Here is a 13,495-nt window from a genome sequence, read left to right as displayed (position 1 = left end):
GTTTGAAAGCGTTTTCTTGTAAAAATTAGGCATTTATTATTTTTTAAAATTTAAAAAAAATATTTGAAGTGATTTATGGTTAATCATAGGTGATTTTTTTCAAAAATTATTTTTAAATTTATACTTAAATAGTAAATGATTTTCTTTAAAATTGAGTGAACTATTATCAACAGAAGTGTTGAAAGTAAAAATATTTGTTTGAGCCAAAATCACTTCAAGTGAGGTCTAAAAGTGGCTTCTATTTACTAAGCTTATATTTGGTTATTTTGAGGAAAGAAAAAAAATGATTAAACAATAATTTTCTTATATTTGATTTTATTAAGCTTATAGTTCTTTTAAGGAAAGAAAAAAATAATTTAAAAATCGATGAAAAATAAGGCTTTCAGGTCATCTTTTGAAATGCTCAAAAATCATGATTGATTGTTTCATTGACAGATTTTTTTTTACCTCCAAGTTATAAATGGAACTACAAATACGAGAATTATTCTTTTCTCATAGCACAAGAGTTTTGACATTTGTTTTTCAAGAGAAAATAGGAAAAACTTTAAGAGAAATGATTTTTGTTTTTTTTTGAAGAATTGTATTTTTATTTGTTTTTTATGGGAGAGAGAAAGGAAAAAACATATTTTTTTTTTCTCCTTAGTGTTTAAGGAGAGTTTTTATTGGAAAAAAAATTTATTTATTTATTTATTTATTTAATAGTGACAACTGTTGGATAGTTTTAGAACTTCTAAAAACTACTCAATTTTCACATTTATTGAGTAAGGCTGGGTCAACCCACTTTGGCACCCAAACCCAACTCCAACAAAATAATTTTTTTATATTTAATTTTATTATAGAAAATAATAATAAAATTTAAATACAAATAAAATTAATTAAAATTTTATATATTTTTAAATACATAAATACTTCATTGATTTAAAATCTTTTCTTTATTCTCCTTGATTTTTTTTTTTTTCCTATTTTCCCTCAACTTTTTTAAAAACTAAATATAAAGTTGTTATGTAGATAATAAAAATGACATGCAATTAATATTCTTCTTCCAATAACATTATTGCTATGAAATTAAATTTATTTCTTATTAACTAATTTTGACAACTTCAAATTAGTTAATAAGAAGTAGATTTAATTTCATAGCAATAATTTTAAGTGAAGCAAAACTCACAATTTTAAATTCCTTTATTACGTGAAACTGATAATCACATAAAATAAGTGATGATCACACTCCACTTAGGCTAAATTCAAATTCAAATTCAAATTCAAATTCAAATTCAAAATCAAAATTGATGGGCATCAATTTCTTAAAATCAAATGATGGTCACTCCCACCTAGGGTAATTTTAATTGAGCACGGCTAATTCAAATTCAAAAATCGTGGGCATCAATTTCTTAGACCCAATTAGAGTCTACATTCATCTTTGGTTTTTCTTTCTCATCCTTCCGAAAAACGTAACAATTATTTGACCAGAATCTTTTGTTATATCATTATATGACATTTTGGGTATTTTCCAAAAATATGCGCCGAGGTAGAAGCAAAGCCGATCAACGGTGGAAAAGGCGTCAGTGGTGACGATATTTTAATGCACGTGAGTGGCCCCACACTCGATCATAAGGCGTTGTGATTGGCGGATGGTGGTCCGCCACTCTGTTTTAGCGTTTTGCTGTGTCCAACCGATGTCAAGGTTAAGGTTGAGTCCTAGTTTCATATCCTACACTGCTTCTTCTTCTCTTTGTATGTATATATAGGTATTGGCAGTTGGAACTGAATTGAGTTCTTATAGGTTTTTCGTCATCTGGCAGTTGTCTATTTTGTGGGGGTGTGGAAATGGGGCAGCGGGGCATGGAGGATCCACTTCTGGGCTATGGTGACCACTCCAAGAAGAGGAGTTTTGGCAGAGCTCTGTGCTTCTTCCTTGCTTTGATAGCCACCATCACATGTGGGTTTTTCACTGCTTTTTAATGCAATTATTTGTCTCGACTTTCTGGGTCTCTCTTAAGATTTGATGATGATGATGAAACCCAATGATGAGAGATGGGTGTGGGCTGATTGTTTTCTTGTTTTTGGCTTGGGGTTTTCGGGTTCTTTGGTTTTGATTCAGTTCTTTTGTTTCCTTCTCTTGGAATTTCATTTTTTATCTTTATTGTGAGAATTTAATTACATTGGGATGCGTCTGGCTTTCATTGGATGTAGTGGTGGTTGGGCTTTATGATTTATGCACGTAACTGCTAGATAAGCTTGGCAGATCCATGGCCATAAACGGGTGGCCCCGGTTGGAGATGGGTTTTTGTCTTGTGTTTTTTTGCCAAGACTATTTGATTGGTTTTCCATAAATTCCAAACGTTTTCTTGGACGGCTGTGCCTGTGGAAAGTGTTGGGACTTGCAAAATCTGATTGACTTTCCCGAATTTTACTCGTGAAGTTTCAAAAATTGTTATTTGAGTGTTTAGCTGAATTTTACTCGTGAAGTTTCAATTCTATTTAGGTGTGATTTGCGAATCTGAATTGAGATTGCTTTCATGTGAATATGAGCTAATCCTAAAAGCATGATAAGGACGCTGTTTTTTCTGTAGAAGAGTGCCATTAGATTTACCTTTTCTTTTTTTTTTTAGACTTGTTTGCTGTTCACATTTCGCTTTCATGGGGTATATTCCATTTAATGTTGAGCATATTGCTTGGTTCCTGTTATAGGCCTTGTACTTGGGTTTGTGGGCAATTCAACTAGCTTGTCACTCACAGCTGAGAGCAAGTATAATGAGAAGACAGAAATTGAAGATGCTGGCATCGTTGAATCAAAGCAGGGTGTGGTTGCTGCTGATGATGGCCGTTGTTCTAAAATCGGTGCATTTATGCTTAGAAAGGGAGGGCATGCTGTTGATGCTGCAGTTGCAACTGCATTGTGTGTGGGGATAGTTAATCCGATGGCAAGTGGAATAGGAGGTGGAGCTTTCATGATTGTTCGATCTTCATCAACCTCAAAATCCGAGGCTTTTGACATGAGGGAAACTGCTCCCTTAGCTGCTTCACAGGTTCCTAATTCTCTCCTTAACTTCAATCCTTAGAACAGGTTGACATGGTCTGGTTGGACCCTTGTTTCAATGGGTCCAATCTATCAGATATCTCACATCACAGAAGCTCAGTCAAGTTGTCATTTCTACTAGAGGTCTCTTTTAGGCTGGACCCATTGGATGGTAGGGGAACTTCAAACCATTTTCTCCAGAGTTCAATTAATGTGTGTTTGTCTCCTGGCTGTGATATAATGATGTATTTCTGAACAAACAGAACATGTATGAGAACAATCCCAGTGCCAAGTATCTAGGTGCACTGGCTATGGGTGTTCCTGGGGAGATAGCTGGCCTTCATGAAGCTTGGTTGAAACATGGGCGACTGGCTTGGAGGAGTTTATTCCAACCAGCCATACGACTAGCTAAATATGGGTTTGTGGTTGCTCCTTATCTCGCAAAGGCCATAGCTAATGGTGCCCAGTTGATCCTGAATGATCCTGGATTACGACAAGTATTTGCTCCAAATGGGAAGCTGTTACAAGCGGGGGATATATGCTATAATCTGGAACTTGGCAACAGCTTAGAGGCAGTAGCAGAACAAGGGCCACAAGCCTTCTACAATGGAGTTGTAGGGGAGAAGCTAATCAAGGATGTGAGAAAGGCAGGTGGGATTCTCACTATGGAAGATTTAAGGAATTACAGAGTGGATGTAACTGATGCAATGGCTGTGAATACCATGGGGTACACTATATTTGGAATGCCACCTCCTTCAAGTGGAACGCTCGGGCTTTCCTTGGTGGGTGTTCTTCCTCTTCCTTTTTACACTCTTCTGTTCTCTTTGTAGCCCTTTAGTACGGTTCAATTCTAGTATGGAAAATCCCTACACTTTCTCCTAGTGGTATGGCATGCCAATTGAATGACTCTAACCACTTTGATTAATGGAACTCAGATACCAGTTGGTGGGGCTGCGTATTAGGACCTTGGTTTAGCTGATTTTTGGATGACATATGTTGAATTTTATTTCCCTACAATCCCATATTTTTGCTTGAGAAGCATGTGGACTCACATTCTAAAGTTTGGTGAAAAATAGGTTCTAAACATCTTCAATAGCTATGGGAGTTCAGATGCTGCAAGAGGATCTCTGGGTCTTCATCGCATGGTTGAAGCACTGAAACATATGTTTGCCATCCGAATGAACTTGGGCGATCCTCATTTTGTAAATATTAATAACTATACATCTGATATGCTTTCTCCATCTTTCGCTGACAAAATTCGGCAAAAGATACTTGACAATACAACTTTCTCTCCAGATTACTATTTGAACAGGTACAAACTGCCTGCCCTAATAATAATTCCAGCAGTCTAGTATTGTCATCAACATGGTTGTGATGCTGAAACTTTTATTTATGGATTGCCAGGTATAGTCAGCTTAGGGATCATGGAACCAGCCATTTCTGCATTGTAGATGCAGATCGAAATGCTGTGTCTATGACAACAACTGTAAATTATGGTTTTGGAGCAGGGGTTCTATCTCCATCTACTGGCATTGTGCTTAACAATGAGATGGACGACTTCTCAACCCCAACAGAATTATCTCCTGACAGACTCCCTCCTGCTCCTGCAAATTTTATCAAACCAAACAAGAGACCTCTATCTTCCATGACCCCGATCATTGTTGTGAAGGTAAGTGTGATTAAGCTAGAAGTGACTACAAATGCATGGTTAATTTATCTCCAAAAAGGGCTCGTCTCTTGCATTTTTCTTACTAGTTCCTTGGACAATTGTATCTTTTTTTGATAAGTTGTTCTTCCTTTGGATCACTTGCCAGGACAACCAGCTAGCCGGGGTCATCGGCGGGAGCGGTGGTATATACATAATTCCGGCAGTGCTTCAGGTTTTCCTCAACCATTTTATCTTTGGAATGGAACCTCTAGCTGCCGTTCAGAGTCCAAGGGTCTACCACAGGGTTTGCAACCTGATCCTAAACTTAGAATATATGAACCCACATTTTAGAAGCAGTCCTTTGATTTAATCTTGATTCTGTGCAGCTAATACCCAATGTGGTTTTCTATGAAAACTGGACGGTGATTGATGGTGACCACATAGAACTTTCAGAGGAAAGGAAGCTTTTCTTGGCGGAAAGGGGGCATCGACTGGAGGCTAAGGCAGGGGGTGCTATCAGCCAGCTTGTTGTTCAAACCCTTGAAAAGCCCATTGACATGGGCAGAAAAAATGGCAAAGATTTTAATGCAGAAACATTCCATGGAACCCTTACTGCTGTAAGTGACCCTAGAAAAGATGGGAGGCCAGCTGCTGTGTGATCCTTAGTTCTTGCTTAATTGAAATATCCTGTGTAAAGGTTAAGGGGTCCACCAGCATGCTGTATTAGAAGATCTTTTTTGATGAGTTTAATAAAAAACAACAATGTAAACGATCCCTAGCTACTTAGAATGATTCTTTTTCTTTGAACCACAACTGAAAGCCATGAACATATTTTATTCTTCAACCACTTCAGAGAGTAGTGTCCATGTTTTTAATGCTAGAAAAATGGAGTTGATGTTATGAGGGTGATTCCTTGCTCTCAAATGAATTTAATGTTTCTTTGGTGCAAGTCAAGTGATTATAGAATCTGAATCTTGTATGTGAAACCAAAGTTTGTTTAATCTTGACTTTAATGATAATAAAATAAGACTTGAAACTATTGATTTATCTTAAATGCGTTTAAGATCTTCGTAGTGATTGGCATTCAGATAAGTCAAGTCAAAGGAATATAAAATAGAATCAAAAGATCTTAAAAAGAAGATTAATCAAGATTATTTATCTAGGATTTCTTTGTACGGATGTTAATGCATCAAGTTCATATTGTACTATATTTTTATTTGAGGCATTTAAAATATCCAAGTGCCTAAATCTGTTTTATTCTTTTATAAATTGGATGATGAATCTTTCTAAATGAAAATCACCTTTGTTTAAGTATCATTTATAGTTAAAAAGATACTCAAAATGATAAGGAGTTTATGTTTATCTAGCTAAGTTTCTTGAAAGATTTTGTGCTTAAAGATGTAAAAGTTACAAAAATCATAGAGTCCATTTATATGTCTTTTAATGACTTTTATAAAAAATGAGATTGATTGTTTCAAGGATACAAACCATATTTTGACATGTATTTTATTATTTAAACAAGGTTTTTCAGTCTTAAGTTTTCATATCAAAACAAGTTGAGTCATTAAAAGTCATTTTACATCATTTTTTCATATTTTTTTTGTATGTTTGACCAAGATTTAATCAAATCGACTCAACCAATTACTATTCACTGAACTGGTTATCGTTCATTCGATCGATTGAATTGATGATCGAACAATAAAGCTCCTATGACCTAATGGTCGCTTTTTGTACCTTCTACCACCTAACAACTAGTATTAGTTCAATTAGTTGGTCGACAAGTCAACCTCATATTGTGTTTATCGGTTAATTTAGGTTTCCAACATCTATTTCAAGGTTCCTAACTTGCTATTTTGCATGGAAGAGAGTTTAAAGAATTTTATTTGAGTCTTAAAGAAGAGTTTTTTCAATGGACTTTGCTTTCAAATTTCTATATCCATTTAGTGTGCCTTAATCCTAGTTTACCTTACATCCATTTGAGCTTAGACTTGTACTAGGATTTTGTAAAGTCAATTCTCTATTAAAGTGTAATCTTGTGAAAATTACTCAGAAGTGAAGTATATCTTAAGAGGGTGCTTTAGAACCATAATTCAAAGATAATAGTTTGCAAGCTTTGGCTTCTCTTGGAATCATAATCCAAGTGAAAAGCTTGAAGGCTTGAGAATTTTATTTAGTAAAATCCTCACCATCCAATTTAAGAAGAGTAGACATAGACGAGGTTATATCGAACCACCACAAAATCTTGAGTTCGTATTTCTCTTTTCCTTGCTCTTTTAATATATATCAAATTATTTTTTATTATATTTGTTATATTATTACATACAATTGTCACTTGCTTTCTAAGTTTAAATTTGTAAAAAGTGATCTTCATACAATTCTCCTGCGAGGGTGATTATCTTGGATTGATATAGCTAGGATCTAACACTCTACAAGACATGCATGAAACAAAATCAAACCAACTATTCCTAAGTGCTTGAAAGGCAGACCCTTTTGGAACCATCAGGAGAGTGCTAAGATATCCCTCTAAATCCAGATTTTTCACCTTTCTCGAACTAACATTGAACAATAATCCTACAGCACCCAGTACAGAAATATCGTTCACCATTGCTGAATCTCAGCATTGTGGGTTTTAACTCTCCTCCATATTCAATAAGTACAATTAAACCAGGAGAAATTTCTGATAAGGGGGTTAGAAATTGATACCATTCATTAATATTAGAAGCACTGTAAAAGTAACCCAGCTTTTACGGTATCCCAAGGATTATTAAGCTCAGTTCACCCCATGTCCAGACATGGTTCTTAGGGTTCATAAAATGCTGTCTCAAAGGATTTTTCTAACAGTTCCATGAAACTTGCCATCAATTTCCAAAGAATAAGTTTAGGCACTTCCAAATCAATCTGAGTACCCATATTTTACTACATGATCTATTCAATCAACAAATGATCTTTACGTTTTTATAGAAAACTGTACTCATGCTCTGTCTTTTGCTTGTTGTACAAGAAGGTAATAACACAAATGAGATCCAAGCCTCTTGATTCAGAGGGAAATTCCTGGCTTGGCAGTGGAAATTTTATGATGCTTTGTCCATCAGCTGTATTGGGGCCAGAATGTTAGCCTTGCTTGTCTCAACAATACACCCATTCATGACCATTTCCTCCAGCATGAAATGCGCTTTTTCCAGATGGAACATGATGTCTAGTTCACACTGCAAATTTAGACAGACAAGAAATAAAAGAAATGAAACAATTACCATGACATGTATTATATGGACCAGAATGGGGAAGATCAAAACTTGGAAGATAGGTCAGAAGTCCTTTCTGATCATTTCATGGGAAGACTTACCACATTGCCAAAATGGCGGTCCATGGTTTCGACTAACAGATGTATGAACTCCAGAATCGCAAGTTCATTCTGCAAAAAACCAATGAAATTAATGTAGAAAAACATGTCACATGATGATTGAGATAAAGAAGAGAAGAACCTCTCTCGGTCATTTGAGGTAATACACACTAAAAGGTCAGCTTACAATGTCCTAATGACTTCGCTAATAAATAATAAGGTTTTAATCCACAATCATTTTTGTTCCCTTAAGTGCACAATTGGATTCTCCCTTGCAATTTTATCTTATTTTTAATTTGTTGTTTTATTAACCTTTTCACTCCTGTGCATCAAATGGGATCTTCTAAATAGTATCCTTCATCACAGTTTGTTTCTATTTAAGTGGACACATGGTTTAAGTAGGCATTATTCATGTGTTCTTAAATAGAAGACATGTTTTATGACACCCTAGGCTTTGGCTCCTTTCAGCTCACACATCAAAGGCAGTTGTTGTGTGTGTGGTTTGGCATAACAAACGCCACCAGAGAGTTGAGCTCGAAGCCAAATTCATTTAATCACAAAGGTCTTAGGACCTAAGGACACAACTTAATAACATGATATCCATTTTATCTCCTTCTATACTGAAAGTCAAATTCAAGTTTATACTGAAAGTCAAATAACTGATGTTAATCTAACTTTACTTAGAATGGACTAGGAATTGGTTCTTATTTTTCTTTGTTGGAAATACCTATTGGGTTTGTGTCTAACAGAAGGAATTTCAGATACATACATCATGAAATGTTCATGTAACATAGGCCATATGACTTTTCTAGGAAATAACAAGGTTTTAATGTAAAAAGAAAGCTCTCATAAATTGCTAGGAGAGAGTACATGCCACAATCATCTGCTCCTAGTTATTTTATTACACTTTCAATTCTGTTCACAAATGAACTCTTTTCTAGTATTTTGTTTTGTCAACATCCAATTTTCATCCCTATTGCCACCAAATTTTTTTATCAAATCCTAAACTGAACAAGCTTTCTACTAGAGCCCTTTCACACCCAAAATGCAAGTATAACTAAGCAAGTTGAAGGGATCAAAAAAGCATCTAAAAAATGCAAGTAGGCTGAGATCATATTCTTCAACAAGAGAGACATTTTACATTGCTCTAGGCTTGCAAATTTTAGTTCGCAACAAGATAGCCTTTTAGCCTTGGAGCAAGGTTTAGAACAAGAGACAACTATAATTACTGGCAATCACTGATTCACCATTAAACATGTCATAAGCATAAACGACTATACACAGGTCCTAAAACTGATAAAGTAGGTGTTACTGTCAAATATGAACCGACTAAAAACAGGGAAGGATCAGTTCTATTATTCCAGTGTGCCTATGGATTTGGTTCTAAATCATACATATAATATCACCTTCTCTAAATCTCAGTGTAGAGATAATAAGATTCTAAACTTATAGAACAAGCAACCAAATTCACACCTTAAATCAGCATGAATAAGCATCAGACTATACTGTCCAACTTTTGTATGATTATATTAAAAAATTGACCTATCACAATGATATTCCCCCACTATTTTCAAGTGGATGAGAATTGCCAACTCCAAAACTCCTTAGAAGCACATAATGCACAAACTAAAACACCGACCAGATACCCAACAGTGGCACAGATGGAGGGTCTGTGACATGCACTTTAGAGCCAGATGGAATTAGCAGTCCTTAACTCAAAACAATTCAGATGTTATACCTAAATTGCACTCAAAAACTATATCTTTGGTGGCATGGCATTTCAGGATTCGAGTGAAGAACCATTTCATAATAAGGAAAAGATCACTTACTTCACCATTGTCAACTCCAACCAAGAAAAAGAGTGATGCGTAGCGCCTGTACACAATTTTGTAGGTCCGATGCTCAACAAATGAACACTGTTCACACATGCAGAAAATATTATTAAGAGGGAGAAAAAAAAGGCAGAAGCATTTGCCATCAAACGTAATAGAACTATTAGCACAACAGGTGCACTTTAACAAGCACTTGGACACCCCAAAGGCTTTGTTTATTGAACCAAACTGGGGCATCAGAATTAGAATCGGGATCAATTTGTCGATTTATATGAGTGTATGTAATTGAATTGAAGGTTCAAATCCAGAAAGTTAAATTTTTTTAACACAAACAGTTTTTAAAAATTTCCAATTCCCCGCAACCAAACATACCCAGAAGGTTTCTCTGAAGGACAATAACGACAGCTTGATTTTCTGAAGGACAATAACGACTTAAACAAAAACACTAGTTTTGAGTCCTCGGAAAAGCAAGAAATTGAAAAAGAATCGATTCAAAAATTAACAATTGGATCTGAAAAAGACCTCGCCGGATAAGATTACTTGCACTTCCCAAACACTTTGACTAGGGTTGTGCTTATCACACCAATTGATGCTGAGGAATTTGAATTGGAACTGTTCTGTTGATCCAATCACAAATTCACATCGCCAACTCACAAAAGCAAATATTTCCACAAAAAGCAAAGAACTTTCAAACACCACGGAGTTGAAATTTTCTATACCCAAGCAACCTAACACGCCCAGAAAGAAAAATCCCATTCTCTGAGGATCAATCACAGATAAAACAAAACATTGTTTCCAGGAAAATAAAAAAACAAGAAACAAGAAACTAAAACGGATTCATTTAAAAAACTAGCAATTGGATGAGAAATAAAGACCTGCTGCTCATTACGGGCAAGGCACTTACGAACGATCTCGCCTTCGAGAGCGCGTCGTTCTTCCAGGGTGAGGTACTCGTAGTACTGAGCGAGACGGGTCTGGCCTTGCTTGTTCACCATCAATATGAATCTGATCCCCATTTTTGCTGATCTTCACTTCGATTTTGCCTGAGAACCTAGGGGAAAGGGTTTTGGCCTGGAGGTCAAGGATTACGGGTACCATCCGCCATATATAAAGCATTCGGATCCGACCCGTTTTGTTCATTGGGCTCGTAAATTGTGTTCTAAATTCTAATTTCTAACTTGATTATTCTTGAGATTTTTGGATTATTTTTTCATAGAATATTATCACTAACATGTACAATTGGGTAAATTAAGGTAAAGTTAGTTTGATTGTAATTTTACTTTTCGATTTTTATTTTGAAATTAAATTTGAAAAAAAAAATTATATGTGGTAATTTGTTTTATCCTCACAAAGTTATATAAATTGTTTCTTTTTATTTTTTATTATATAATTAACAAACATGTTTAATATTTATATAAATTAAAAACGTAATAAGAAATAAAATTTTCTTTTATAAATAGGAAACAAAAAATCCAAACCATGTTTTAAATAACAATTTTATGTTTTAATTTTTAAATGATATTGTTAAAGGTGGGCGCAACTACAAATCAATGAATGAATCACCCACCCAACCTAGCAAGGAAGTTATTAACTTGCCAAATACACTATTCAACTGGTCTTAGGTCCTGTTATACCAACAACTATCATCATCTATTAGAATGAGAATAATGTTATACTAACAATTGACATCATTTATTAGAAAGAGAACAAGAAGCCTTGATATCCATCACCTTTGATGGTAACAACATTCACTCTAACATGGAGAAAATTAATGCTATTGAGATAAAAACCCTTAAAAGCAAGACGTAATATAACAAATGAGATTTTAGGTTCCTCTATTCTATCAATGTTTGTATTTATTTGAGTATTTAGGCCTACATCATTTGTATTATATATGATTTGGGTATATTAGGAGTTATATAAAAAGATTCAAGCCATGGATTCCTTACAAGTTGGTAAGTAGTTCATAGTCGTTTTATGAACTTAGGCAATTCATTTAATTTTATGGACATCAAGATGAGTTTTTCATAATGAGTGTATTAGTGTGTATAACTATACATGAAACAAAACTTATAATGAAATCATAATAATAACTAATCAAATATTCATGATTTTATCGAACTACTATGTTACATGAACTATCAACCTTAAGAAAATATTGAGTTAGTGTTAAGGTTTTCAATGGCTTTGACCTATCGGTAAAATCATGAGATGATTATATATTTCCTATGGATTGGGTATTTGATAACTAAGACATATGATAATAGATATTTTTAACAAAAACACCGTGATTTCTCATAAGATTGAGACAATGTGTTTCTTTAGATGCTTTAAAGAACTTGTGATCAAGAAATCTATGATGCCGCACTAATTCCTTAAGTAGAATTTAACATATATATTTTATGAACTAGATTATGTCCATTGATTACATGATAGAAGGATGTGAGACTAAAAAAAAAATGCAAAGTAATATTAAGAGAATGATAACATCTATTTTGTTAGATTACGAATATCGGTTCAAGGAGAGTTTGCATGCAGTAGATAGCAGGTCATAGATTGAAGAAATTGATTAAATTGGATTTGATAAATGCTTATTTAGATGTAATAACATAGGATACTATAATGCAATGGACTTTCTTTAATGAAATGTTAAGTTACTTTAAAATTGAAATATGAGGAACCGGTATTCTTATAGGTCCCAATGGTTCTTGCTCTTATATTCTCTTTGTTGGCATAAAAAGTTTTAAGGATTTATGGAGAATTAATCTTTTATATGCATATTGACATTTTGGTAAAAGCATAAGGTTATATAGGATTTTATGATTACTTATTTTTTATTTATTTGAATTGAGTTAATTAATTAATCATTAAGATTAATTAATTAATTAGGATTTAATAAGATAGATTAAGTGTCATCAAGCCAAGGTGAGCCAAAGTTGCTCAAACCCGATAGAGAGTCTATATAAACCCCATAAGTTTTAGAATTAGATTCTAACTTTTGAGACTAGTAATCTTTCAGCCTCTTCCACTCTCATTTCAAGGGATGTAGCCACTCTACAAAAGTAACATTGATCTAAGAAGCCCTCGGTTAGCCCTCTAAGGTGAGCTATATGTCACGGACTTAGTCGTTCACTAAGCTCGTGCGGCACTTAGGCAGTCAAGACGCTTGATCTTGCTAAGTCAGCCTTACTCCCCAATGCTTAGCTTGTTAGGCTAAGACACTCGCGACTCAAAAGTTTACGAAGCTTAGTAGGCAACTCTTTAAAGAATGGAAGCTCTTATTAACTCAAGAAAGCCTTTACAAGTGCTTGGAAGCTCACTTACTTGGTGTCTTGGCCAAATGAGGCCCTCACCTATTTATAAGCACCAATGGAACTCTCTGGAACCTTGGAGGGTTCCTTACAACTCAAGTATATTCTAGAATGTCCTACATCATTCTAGGTACAAGCCTATGTACAAGGGTATACAAGAGACCTCTGAAATTCTCTAGAAGGCTGTGGACTCCTCTCATGTCTTCCACCATAGTGTAGAGTTGTGTGGATTTCTCTAGACATCTCTAGAACCTTCCGCACTCTTCCCACTTTAGGAGTCTCCAGAAGCTTCCTGGCTTTATATAAGTCCATGGGGAGGCTCATTTGAATCAACTTATGATATATAGG

General features: G+C 34.8%; 2 protein-coding genes across 3 annotated transcripts; one reads left to right on the top strand and one right to left on the bottom strand.

Annotated features, from left to right (window-relative positions):
• The first annotated feature begins 1,599 nt into the window (after positions 1-1,599).
• Positions 1,600-5,613, top strand: LOC117925599 (glutathione hydrolase 3). 2 transcript variants are annotated; one of them, XM_034844661.1, is made up of 8 exons: positions 1,600-1,681; positions 1,800-1,936; positions 2,689-3,026; positions 3,280-3,798; positions 4,093-4,328; positions 4,421-4,685; positions 4,831-4,968; positions 5,051-5,613. In XM_034844661.1, exons 1-8 carry the CDS (start codon positions 1,629-1,631, stop codon positions 5,321-5,323), a joined length of 1,959 nt encoding a protein of 652 aa, XP_034700552.1. In that variant the 5' UTR covers positions 1,600-1,628; the 3' UTR covers positions 5,324-5,613. The 2 variants fall into 2 exon arrangements, with proteins under 2 accessions (XP_034700552.1, XP_034700551.1); XM_034844660.1 differs by having other exon boundaries at positions 1,602-1,687.
• Positions 5,614-7,505: 1,892 nt separating this feature from the next.
• LOC117924566 (AP-4 complex subunit sigma) lies at positions 7,506-10,933 on the bottom strand. Its single transcript, XM_034843224.1, has 4 exons — positions 10,712-10,933; positions 9,834-9,920; positions 8,008-8,076; positions 7,506-7,870 (listed from the first exon to the last, which is right to left on the bottom strand). The coding sequence occupies exons 1-4, from the start codon at positions 10,850-10,852 to the stop codon at positions 7,736-7,738; spliced, it is 432 nt and encodes a 143-aa protein (XP_034699115.1). The 5' UTR covers positions 10,853-10,933; the 3' UTR covers positions 7,506-7,735.
• Positions 10,934-13,495: the final 2,562 nt, after the last annotated feature.

Source organism: Vitis riparia, chromosome 11 (genome assembly GCF_004353265.1).
Source record: "Vitis riparia cultivar Riparia Gloire de Montpellier isolate 1030 chromosome 11, EGFV_Vit.rip_1.0, whole genome shotgun sequence".
Lineage (NCBI taxonomy): Eukaryota > Viridiplantae > Streptophyta > Magnoliopsida > Vitales > Vitaceae > Vitis > Vitis riparia.
Note: the sequence above shows the minus strand (reverse complement) of the source record. Positions and strands in the feature narration are given on the sequence as shown.